We start from the raw sequence: 12,002 nt of genomic DNA, 5'->3' as shown, positions 1-12,002 counted from the left end.
TTTTTTTAAAACTTATATTTTACTATATTACAGGCTGAGCATTGCCCATCCTGTAGGAAAAACAGAAGGCAGAGAGCTTGATATGAGCTAGACATCTGCCCTGCATAGAACAAAATCATACTTCTGAAAAAAAGAGACTGTATTTGTGCCTTGCAATTGGACAACAGTGCTCTTCGCAGTCCTTGAAGAGGAAAAGTCTTCTTCACTCAGAGGGGACCAGCAGATGAACGATGATGAAAACTTATGAAGTCTCAGTTGCTTCTCAGAGGGTGGACTAATGAGCAGCTAATTTTTTTTAGCACGTTCTTATGCCATTATTTTCAGCCAAATCAGCAAGTACATCTATGTGGCCAAACAGATACTGGAACAGCAGAAGTGCTGGTGGGACAGAAGGGCAGGGCTGCTTCTCTTGTGTTAGGCAGTCTTAGATTGGCTAAATTGTGAGTTACATCTTTGGCAATTCTTCAGCAAGGACTCAAATATGCAGGTGGCTGCCTGGATTGCAGTATTTGGGCATAACCAGACTTGCAGAGTTAGAGAGTATTTCCAAATGCAGTTTAACATCTTGTTCTCAATTTGATGCTGCCCTGCCTCATGTTGTCACAACATGCTGGAGCCAAGAATAAGCAGAGTTATGAAACAGGTCAGCCTTCCTTACTGAAACTTTGGTCACAGCTGAAATCTGAAGAAACTGGAAGATTCCCACTGAAATGAAGAGTGTTATCACGTACTGGCTGATCTGACCTTTTGTAGTCAGAATAAACCCCATTTTGCAAAAAGGTGTAAACAGCAAAATTTCATTGTTACTAATTCAGTTTTGTGCATCTGAATTTTCCCTTCTTGTTTCAGCAAATTATAGGATCTGACTGCAGATTCAGTCAGGTGCTTTTGTATAATGTTGCCAAGTACGGTCATACTGCCACACTTCATCATATGTGTGGGTGCACTGAAAAATACACACACATTTATAAAGCACTGTAGGATCTTTCTGAGTGAATGGCATTATAAAGAGAAGATAATTATTCCAACATTTAATCCAGATTTTCTATATAAAGCACATTTTGGGATTGTGAAAAGAACCAAAACATGTAACAATTTTGGGGTAAGAGGGGAGTCCTTTTTATTTTTAAGTATAATATTAGTATAAAGTTAGAAATGAGTCATTCTCTAACTAATTTCTGACTCGGTGACTCATGCTCTTGGCAAACTAATTATCCAAGACAAGTGACTCAGAAATAGGTGCTACTGGCTGTTGCTGCTACAACTAAACATGAGGCTTGATTTTGGGTATAACAAATGTAGCTATACCCTGCAAATTATACCACAGTGCTGCTCAAGGATGTATTACACATGCAGATTTCTTTAATCTGATGTTTTGATTTCAGTTTTAGGTGGATGGTGTAGCTAGCTTCTGGGTGTCTAAAGCAGACATGGCCACCAAGAGCTTAAGTAGTGTACTTGGACTAGGAAAATCTAGTGTGGTATGTATTTCTTTCCATCCAGGAACGGTGATTTATTAAAGCCTCATCACATGAACATTCTTCTGAATAAACTTTTCACCTCAGAATTCTTAATAAATTGTTTGAATACTATTGAGAACATTGATATGGGTATGGTGGGAAGATTCATGCCATATTTGCTTGGGATGGATACGATACCATGTTGTTGTCTCTAACCCACTCTTTCTGTTTTGTTTCTTTGTCTTTCCCTGCCCTCTGCACTCTGCCTTGGCTGCAGTTTGTAAGATACTATCACAGTGCAGGTCTGATCTCATGAAACCACAACTAATGCCAATGCCTGCCTATAAAGGGAAGAGAACTCAGCCTATAAACTTGGGATTTCTGGCCTCTTATTAGGTAAGTCTGTTACTCATCTTCCCCTTTCACCCCCCTCAGTTGCCTTTGTTCCTCTTCTTCCTCTGTATCATTAACTCATATCGAAGTTCAGTGTCCCTGGTTACTGGGAACCCAGTTTCATTTGGCTATACATACACTCTTCCCTAAAGAAGTCACAGGTTGCCTCCCTGTTGGGTGTTCATCATGCAATGAAAATATGAAACACAATCTTATTGTAATAGTTCTGAATGATTTTCAGATGAAGCAATGAAGAAGAAAGCCTGGCATACTTTAGTGAGGTGTTCGTGTTTCTCAACTCTGACTTTTAAATTGAGAGCTTAAATTTATAGTAACACTAGAAATCAATCACATTCACTGCAGATACTGTACAGCCTTATTCTTAAAAAGTAGGCTAGTATAGCTGAAATTATTCCTGTACTGAAACAGGAGAATGTCTTAAGAAAGCTGTGTTGAGTAGTAGTTTCTATTCTCGTTATTTTGTTCAGTTGTAAATATAACAAACAACAGATGAAATAACTATTGACGTAGAGAGTAACATAAGTCATGTCAAACAAGGACTTCAAACACCTTTGAGGTCAGTTACCTGTGTGCTTGGAACTTTGATCCTACTGGTAACAGCCAGATGACACAACTTGTATGGATGTACATGCAAAGATAAATAGGCAGCTGTTCACTGAATTTTACAAGCAGAACAGCAAAATGTCAGTAAAGTGAAAATGTGTGTATCTAATAGGCTCAAGGAACTTCAACAAACGAAGATAATACTGATGAATTAATTTGCTGAAGCTGCAAGCAAGGGGTTTTGTTTGTTTGTTTGTTTTTAAATTTAAATGGATCCTGTTTTCAATAAGCAGCATGAAGGAGGAGTCTTTCCAGGGCCCTACCATATGAAATGGAAGACAGCTTGTTCTCTGTCTGATGAAATGTAAGTTCAGCTGCTAATCAGCCTACCTAAAGCACTGCTGGATTAATAGCCAGTTTTGCTGAGAATACAGCTTCTGGGGAACTGAAGCTGTTTCTTAAATCTGTGAGTGAGAAAAGTGGCAATTTCTGTAAGAAAATTAAGATAGACTTATGTTTGAAAATAATCAGAATTTCAGATTTCCATTTCAGCACTGACCCTGCCTAGGCAAATGAGTTAAAAATCTGAGAATGACTCTGGAATTCTGCTGCTAAATGTTCCAGTTGAGGGGCATGAGTATTTCAAGTTCTGCTTTGGGCCAAACTGATCCAAATGTAGATTTGAGTTTGAAGGTGAGACCCGTCTGCAGGTCCTTCTCCGTTCTCACTACTTTTTGTTTTATCATTGTTGCTTTTGTTTCTTTAAATGAGAGGTGAGAGGTACAGTTATTCGCATTTTGTGAAGGGTCTGAAGGTCAGTGGGTACAGAGAACTATATAGTTGCAAAGTATTTAAATTCAAAGCTATGTTATGTCTACTTCCTTTTGCCTTATATCACTTTGTGCTGTGACTGAAGTCAATCTGCTTATAATCAAACCTAAACTTGGTTGGTGATTAGGGATGGAGAACTGTGGGATTTTTGTTTTAATCACAGACTTTTAGTTCACTGAAGTTAGGGTTCCAGACTGATTTCTCTCTGCAGGAAAGATATGCTTTTTTGTTTGATTTTTTTGAGTGTTTTTTTGGATAATCTTTCACTTTCTTTGCTATTCCTATGAAAGTAGTCATGATGTGTCAATCACCAGTGCTCTTTGCATTTGCCTCAAAATATAGGAATTAATCTCTAAAAATTACTTTGTTTATGTATGTGTTCTTTAGTTTGTTCTGGGAGGATCTAAGGTCTGAAAACTGTCAATAATAAGGAGGTAATGAATCAGACATCTTTTTTTGGTTTAGGATTTTAGGTCACACATATCAATTTCACCTTATATCAGATTGCAGTTGTGCCTGTGAATGGAGACTAATGTAATATCATTTGTGGGTATTCTGTTATTTGCAGTCCATGACCACTGATGCCTCATAACCCCTGCATCAATATTTTTCTCGTACCTTCCATACCTTTATCTGACAGGGTAGCTGTACCTTTCTGATTTATGTGCTTGTTCTGCTTATATTTTCTCTTTTTTTGTTGTTTTGTTTCGTTCATTTGTTTGTTTTTATTTGAGGTTTTTGTTTATGTCTTGGGTTTTTGTTTGTTTGGGTGTTTGTTGTTTTGTTTTCCTCTTTCCTTTCAAGAGGAATATCACCTTTGGTATATTACGTAAATTTTATAAATGGAGAAAAATCAGTTAGTGCATTTAGAGGAGTCAGGCAAAAAATATGAGGGATAGATGTCTTAGCTGTATCAGTTCTGTTTTCGGTGGATATACAAAGGTTTTCTAAACAAAAACAAGTATGTTTATCTCCTGTTTTACAGGAGATACACAGTGCTTTTGTTTTCTCATTCTATGTGCGACAGTGCTGGCAGCAAAAGAAACTGTAGCTTCTTTATCTGACTCCCATGAGAAAATTAAGGTTAAATACAACAAATTTGGTTAGCAGTGTTCATGAGGTCAAAGAGTCTGATTTACCATTTTGGGTCGAAAAGAACAATAAATGTGTATAATTAGGACTTTCTATGTGAGTGCCAAAGTATGTCTCAGGGTATTCTGCCATATGTTACATGATAATACAAAATCTTTGTGCTCCATGGCATATATGTTTCTTAGAGCCTTTGAGGTTAATAATTGTTTAAAAGAACTCATTTGAAGACCCATATTGTATCTTGGAGACCTAAATTCCCATTAGACCAAGTGTGTGTTTGTATTGGTTATGTTTTATTACAAGAAAACAAATATTTTGGTGACACTAAGGTTCCTGCAGTGGAATACAAGTTGCCTCCTATTCAGGAGAGACCCTGAAAGTTATTTTCTATTGCAGGGGTTTTTTCACCATGTATCTAATGAAAAGACAGAAGTCTATGATTATAGTTCTGTTTTTCTTTTTTTTGTGTACATAGTTTGTATTGATCTTGTGAAAACCTGAAAGCTCTAAATTGGCCTCTTGAACAAAACACCATGGATTGCATGGAACAGACTCTTCACTGTGATAATTACTTTGAAAGGTCACTAACTCCAGAAATATTCAGAAGACATTACTATGGCAAACCTACCCAACGTTAGCATAAGGTTGCTTCCCTTCTTTGCTGCTAGGTAGTTGGAGCCTTTAGGGCCAAAGTTGTCATTTATAGCACAGTCCCTTCCTACACAAGACTTTCATTCTTTGCAAGCATGCATAAAAAAGGTATTTTTAAAAATATTAGCATTTGAGTATTATTATCTGTGGTTTCAGCTTCATCTCACAAGGACACATTAAATGTTTTTTCAACCTAAACAGAAAGGTTTGTCTGCCTGAAAGCACAGTCATATTGTACTAAAGTTTTAACTCCAGATGAGTTGTGGTGTTTGGACTTAACCATGTGCTTGAATCCTCATTCAGACATACACTTCTCTGCTAGTGGAGAAATCCTAAAGTCAGTGGCATGTTTCTGTTTTACTCTGATTCCCATCTCTGGACTATTTTAGAAGAAAAAAATAAAACCTCTGTGTCCTTTCTACACTCTGGTGGACACTGTGTGTTTCCTCCTGAGTTAGAGGAGTAAGCCAGTTCTGTCTGTAGTGTGTCTAGCTAGTTCCAAGAGATGCCTTTTTTTTTTCTCTTTCACACACAGGCAGAGGAAGTGAAGTTCTCTGTTGTTACCTGTTTCATTGTCATTAATATCCATGGGAATTTCATGTCAGCATTTAAGCTCTGACAGTACAGACCAGTGTAAGTAAAAAATGTCTGTGCAGCTGACTGTTGATGGTAGAACCAGTTTCTCCTCCTCTTCAGATATGGCAGTGCTGAATAAGGAAGAGTGAGTCTTTCATACTTGTTAGCCAGTCTGTCTTTCAAAGTGCTTGTTTTAAAACTGTTGCTTCCCTCCTGATTGCATTGTGAAGGACCACGTAAAAATGCTGAATTGAAAAGAAAGTGAAGACATTCAGGCAAGCAAAACCAGTATGTATAGATACATGAGGATAATTGTCTGTGGGGGAGCAGTCAGGAGCAAAGGCCGTTGTTTTCTCTAACACATGCTCTGCCACTTGTTGCAATAGGTTTTTTTTATAATGATGAACAGTATTTCTCAATCAGTGGGTTGTGAACTTGCATGTTTTCCAATTTTGTATATTTAGGTTTGCTAGTTAAAGATAAGCAGCAGTACACTGAGCCAAATACTTAGGTACAAGATAGATTTGATAGAGACAAAGGAGAATGTATTTGAAATGAGTTTTTTAGCTTTTTTACATACTTATAGTTTGAATCCATTACCAGTTTGTTTGTGTTTTTTTAAAGCTCTTTGCAGAATAGAAACTATGGTGTGGGAAAAGAAAAAGATTATTCACCTCCAACACCTACTTTATCTTCACAGGCTGATATTCCTAAGAAATAATCAAGGACTAGATTATAAATGTTACTAATTTGGGGAGTTTTATTTGAAATGTCTAAATTAAGGGACATAAGTTTTTTGTTTCCTATAAAAGAAGAGCACCAACAGCTCTGCCAGGGATCAGTTAAAGTTGTGGAGAGTAAGTGTAAATTAAGGTAATTGTGTAGTTGGCCATAGAGATATTGGCAGAAAAGGCTTTAGAGGGAAAAGGTTATCACTGCTTTGTGACTGCTGCATGCTTTTTTTCAGTTGGGATGAAAGACGGCAACCACAATCTCTAACCTCATCTCAGAACTGCCAGAGGATAACTGTAGAAACCACTTGGACTGCTGCAAAGTCTGGCCACAGGGGTGGGCAGGATGGTAAGATCAGACTACACCTATGTACTCTTCTGACTATTATTCCTTAGTCTTGGCTGTTGCTGTTAGATGTGTAAGTCATTTCTCTTACATGGGCGGGTAGTGATTGGACAGGGGGAACAGTTTTAAACTAAGAGAGGAGAAATTCAGATTAGATATTGTTAGGAAGAAATTCTCTGCTCTGAGGATGGTGAGGCATGGGAGCAGGTTGCCCCGAGAAGTTGCAGATGCCCTATTCCTGGGACTGTTCAAGGCCAGATTGGCTGGGGCCCTGAGCACCCTAATCTGATAGTGGCATCCCTATACATGGCAGGGGTGTTGGAACTAGATGGTCTTTAACCAACCCAAACCATTCTATGATTCTGTGTCCTAGTCCATTCAGGGTTCCAGGTAGCATTCAAACTGGCTTGCCTGGACACCAAGCTTGGTGCTTGGGCCAGGAGATCTATCTATGCTGTATTTTTCATCAACAAAGGGAAAGAACATTGCTTATAAGGGCTGTTCAGACTGCCAAAGCAAAGTTCTTGCTTAGACAGAGTGCCTTTCTCCATGTTTCTGTCCCTTGGTGAAAGTGAGGGGGAGATGAGCTTCAACTCTGCAGGGCTTTTCTTCATAACATCAACAGATCTTTAACTGTCACAGAAGGCATAAATAAAAGGAGCCTGCAGTAGTAGGTGGGTGGGAAGGGAAGGAACTGATGGTCTTAGTATAATCTTTCTTGTCCTCAATCTGACAAAGATTAAGGCATATGACTCAATTTATGCCCTTTATTTCCTCTGTCATCTACAATCAGTTTCCCCTCTCAGATGCCTTACTATCTGGGGAAAGCAGAATTCTCATGTTAGCTAGCTGTTGTCATCGTAAGGTTTCCTTGGCTTTCCTGTGATCACACCAATAATACTAGAGGCCTTTGGGTCCCTTTTGTCATTGCATTTTCCAGATAAGAATTTTACACAGGTAGAGGTGTTTTGTCCCATTTGATTTACACTCTATCACTTCTCATTATATAGTTATGTTTGACTGTTGGTCTTCTAGTCCTGCAATTTATGAGAAAAAGAACTTTTAAAAAACATGTGTCTACCAAAGGTACTGCATACACCAAAACAGTTTGGATGTTTTTTCCCAGTTCTAAAAAGAAGGAAGAACTAACAGACTCCTGGACTTGGTGCTTTCCATTTGATATGTGTGGCATGTGAATATACCTGAAACAAATCAACAGTATCTGATTTTTTGCAAGGAATGTTCTTAATAGTATTATGCTGTACTGTATTTGCTTTATTTTCAAAGAGGAAAAATTGAATAAAAACTAGTGTGACTGTCCTGCACTGTAGAAACAGGATAAACATGGAAGTAATATGAGTAGAATATAAACAGGAATGGCAGAGTGCCAGTAGCCCCTTGAAAGTAAATCTGCAGGCAGCTATACCACAACTTTGTTTCATTGCACTCCTTGCATTGCATAATACAATTTGTGTGGTTTAAGAAGATATGTACATGCATCTCATTACCACTGCTCTCCAAAATATGCCCAAAGCTTTAAAGCCAGCTGCCTTTGAATTACAGTAACACCACTGGTGCTCTGTAAGTTTTTTTTGTGGTTATTGTTCTTGTGTAATGGATTTACATGTGAACTGCACTTGTTTGATGATATTTTAGCTTAGCTTTAGACCAAGACTATGGAAGCCTCATGGAATGAGGGAGGAGTAGCTTATCTTCATAGATTCCTAAAAAATTTCAGGCCAGGTTGCCTGATGATAACATATCTGAAAGGGTGGGATATTTTGGTTGGTTTTTTGGGTTTTTGTGGGTTTTTCTTTTGTTTGATTTTTTTTTGTTCCAATGGTTTTAAAGCTGTAAAAGCTAGACCACAGCACTTTGGATCCTGGGGCCAAGTATCTTTACTGCAAGGTAGTCAGTAGTTAGTTGAAACTGAGAGTTAGAGAATTGCAGCCTTGCCCTCTGGGTTTATAAACAAATAAAAAGAGGTGATAGAAACCTGAATGTCTGAAATGCAGGCAAGTATGGAATAATCCATGGAGTGTTTGTTGTGCAAATGTGTTTTATGCAGAGTCAGTACAGCAGACTTGTTCACTGTTCTGAGTCCATTTGTGTCCTGGATTCTTCTGCATACAATGTGTTTGTAGTCCTTTCGCCACCAGATTGCTAGTTTACAGTGAAGTATATGAGAAAATATTTTAAAATAAACAAGTAGTTTCCACCTACTCCAGTTCAGAAAGACAGAAATACCGAGTAAACATTAATTTTGAAAAAACTGGAATCATCCTTAATTTTGTTTGTCAGTATTGTACCTAGATTCTATCTGGATTGTTGTCTCGCAAATTAGACTGAAAACTGTCGAATAGAGTTTGTTTAGAAAGTTAGAGTAAAAGAAAGAGAAAAAAATTACTTTGGCTGCACCGTTAGAAACTGAATTTGTAATACATGTTATAACTTCATGGACAGAGATGTTCCACCTACTTCTTGATTTGCATCAATTGAAATATGTATAAAGTATATAGAAGGTAATATAAAGGGATGTAGAGTAGGCAGTAACTTACTGAATGTGTATATGTGGTATGAAGAGAAGGGAGTGTGGTACCTCTTAAAAACAGTACCTGCTTGCAGCCAGTTGTGCTGTGATGTGTTGTCTCATAAATATCAATGAAAACCCAGCAGACTCTTGACAGTTGAACCAACTGCTCAGGACAGCTTATTGCTTCTTTTTGTTCTGTTTTGAGGATGTGACATTATTACTTCTGTCATATTTCTTCTGGATTATGTTTTCTGTGATGTTTCAGATTTTCAAATACTAAGTATAATGTTAAAGCCTTCACATCACCAGCCTAGCTCTGTGCAGAATATTGGAAGAGCACAGGGTGTCTACATCACTACATCAGGCAGTGAGTTCATAAAAATGGGTGCTGTGGTCCTAGCTGTGGCTCACAGCTGGTGCAATTAGGCTGAACAGTTCATTTGCTCCAACTTTCAGCTTTATTAATTCAAAAGACTCATGTATTTTCCCCCTGAATACCAAATGGATTACACTGTAATTTGCCTGTGCCCAAAATAAGCAATGCTATGTACACCTGAGGACATGAGATTCTTTCATTTTAAATCCTTAGAGATAATACATTAAACATACTCTAATCTTATTTTCTTTGTTTTGATTTACGACGCAGAAGATTTGTGAAATCAAAACTGAAGAGTGTATGTAAAACCTTTCTAAGAGCTTGTTCTAAAATTAAACAAGTTTAAACAAAAATAATGTGAAAAAGATGGTATTTTAGAATGCAGAAATCCATTATGTGATATTCAAAAGTACAAGAGAGAAATTGTTTTGTTAAAGCGGCACCTCGGTTTGAAACAATCTTTCCACAATGAAAGGTTTGGGAAGTGTTTATATCCATTCCTGCTGGAGAGCTTATGTGATCAGGGAAACTTGCACTCTTAGAAATTAATCTATCCCTGTACATAAAGCCTGTCACTTGATTTGGACAGTCTTTACCATTTCACTGTTTTAATATTTTCTCCAGCATTATCTGAGGTGACATTTGTTGTTGTTATATGCCATTGGTCTATACTCCCCCTGAACTTGCCAGTGATTTGGATCATATCCTAACAGTATTTCCTGACCCACTTCTTCCATGCAGCACAGTCCAGTCCACTTCTATCTTGGGCATAATTCTGCAATATTTACAGCAAAGTATTAGGGAAATATTTAATTAGAAATAAAAGATTGGAAAGAACCTCAAAAAGATGTCCTCTCCTTGCTGCAAGTCTGGATCAACATTACCTAGACTGTTCCTCACAGATATTTAACTTTTTCTAAATACTTGTGAGCAGTGGACAGTTGAGTCTTCCAGTTCAGTCTAATGGTTGTCTAACTTTGTGCTAGGAAATGTGTGCCTCCAGTGTAAAGTGAATTTCCCTAAATGCACTTACAACTTAGGAATTTTCTTGTTTCTCAGCAACTGTGATGTATTTCCTTTGCTGCTACCTGTTCCAGAAGTGAATACTCCTTCAAATCTTTCATTTCATAGACTAGAACTCGATGTTTTTATTTAATCCTTTGTTAGTTATTCCCCAAGCTTTTTAGAAGCCTAAAACTGGGCACAGTACTTGAAACAGGTACAGTATTCCATTGCAGAGTTAATGGAAGGACTGCTTTCCTACCACAAGGAAATTTAAGTATGCAGTTAAAGGTGCTCATGCTTTTGTTGGAGTAAGGTAAAGCTGCTGTTCTTCAGCTGAGATACAGTAACTGCTCTCGTGTCTGCTCCCAGCAATTGCAGGGAAAAACAGGCTTGCAGGAATGGTCCCAGGTTCTGCATCTGGCTGGCTGTATGTGCAGTCAGTTTCTGTGTCAGGGATGGAGAAGGGGACAACTGTTACCAGCTGGGGACAGTGGCAGCGAGGATTCCTCATGCCCTGAGAGGTCTGACTTGATAAGTAAAGGTCGCAAAGCGTACCCAGCCAGCTGCCTAGCACTGCCAACAAATGGCATGAAGGTCTGTGCCATTCCAGGCAACACCCTTCAGCTTTGTAGTTTAAGCATAATTAGTTAAGTTAGGGGGTTCTCAAAGAATTTCGCAGTTTTGGAAGCGCTACAGCTCCTTCTAGCAATAAATGTGTATAGCCAGTCTTTCTTCCTACCCTCTTCAGTGCAATCGCTTTAGGGCTGGCAATTACAGCAAGTGCTTATGCATTAGGGTATGAGGAAAATTCTAAGTGTTTAAATCATCTTCAGAACATCAATTACAGGGTTTTAGGAAGAAAATTTTACTTTGTTCTTGAACACTCTTTCTTCATTTTCCCAACTTGGTGCGTATGCGTTTCTGTTGCTTGCTTCCAGTTACCTAAACATAATGTTCTGGTTGTAGACAAGAAGTGGAGAGAATGTCATGTAATCTCTCATGAAGCAATGTCTTCTGTAGGCAGTTATAACAGTTCTTTATTCTTGGTACGTGTTCTACAGTGGAGGGCTTATGTCCTGTACTAATTCTAGGTGTAAGGAGGAGCCATTATGGGACCTATTTTTACTTTAAGGACAACCATGCATGTAGTGACTGGCAGTTTGTATAAAGAAATGACCTTCACATGCACAGAAAAATTCAATTAGTGTTTCTTTTCAAGTATACACGTTGACACCGCAGCACAGGTCACCCAGTTTTATCTCCACTTGATATTTGGTACATTTCATTCAGAAAATGTGTCTTTACACTTGGATGTCTCAGCGGTCAGCAAATAAATCACAGTCACAAGATTATCAGTGCAGTGCAGGCAAAGCCAAGATACTAAAAAAAAAGCATGAAGTCAAACTCATTCAAGGTCATACTAGTCTCTCTAAGCTGTTGAGTG

General features: G+C 38.1%; 1 protein-coding gene across 5 annotated transcripts in view; it reads left to right on the top strand.

The window, feature by feature from the left end:
- The first annotated feature begins 1,386 nt into the window (after positions 1-1,386).
- Positions 1,387-12,002, top strand: part of PANK1 (pantothenate kinase 1) — a 35,294-nt gene continuing 24,678 nt past the window's right edge. The window contains exons 1-3 of one of the 5 annotated variants that reach the window (XM_027647803.1): positions 1,387-1,481; positions 1,738-1,856; positions 6,535-6,647. Coding sequence is in view for 4 of the 5 variants with exons in the window: in XM_027647798.1 (XP_027503599.1) it covers positions 6,337-6,440; positions 6,535-6,647 (217 nt within the window). In the remaining variant the exon portion in view is untranslated. Of the gene's footprint in view, positions 1,482-1,737; positions 1,857-2,526; positions 2,782-5,620; positions 5,713-6,321; positions 6,441-6,534; positions 6,648-12,002 lie in introns of those variants that run through there. The other 4 variants (XM_027647799.1, XM_027647800.1, XM_027647798.1 and 1 more) reach the window with 4 other exon arrangements.

This window comes from Corapipo altera, unplaced genomic scaffold (assembly GCF_003945725.1).
Source record: "Corapipo altera isolate COAL_440 unplaced genomic scaffold, ASM394572v1 56, whole genome shotgun sequence".
Taxonomy (NCBI): domain Eukaryota; kingdom Metazoa; phylum Chordata; class Aves; order Passeriformes; family Pipridae; genus Corapipo; species Corapipo altera.
The sequence above is the reverse complement of the archived record's forward strand: the minus strand, read 5'-3'. Positions and strand labels throughout refer to the sequence as shown.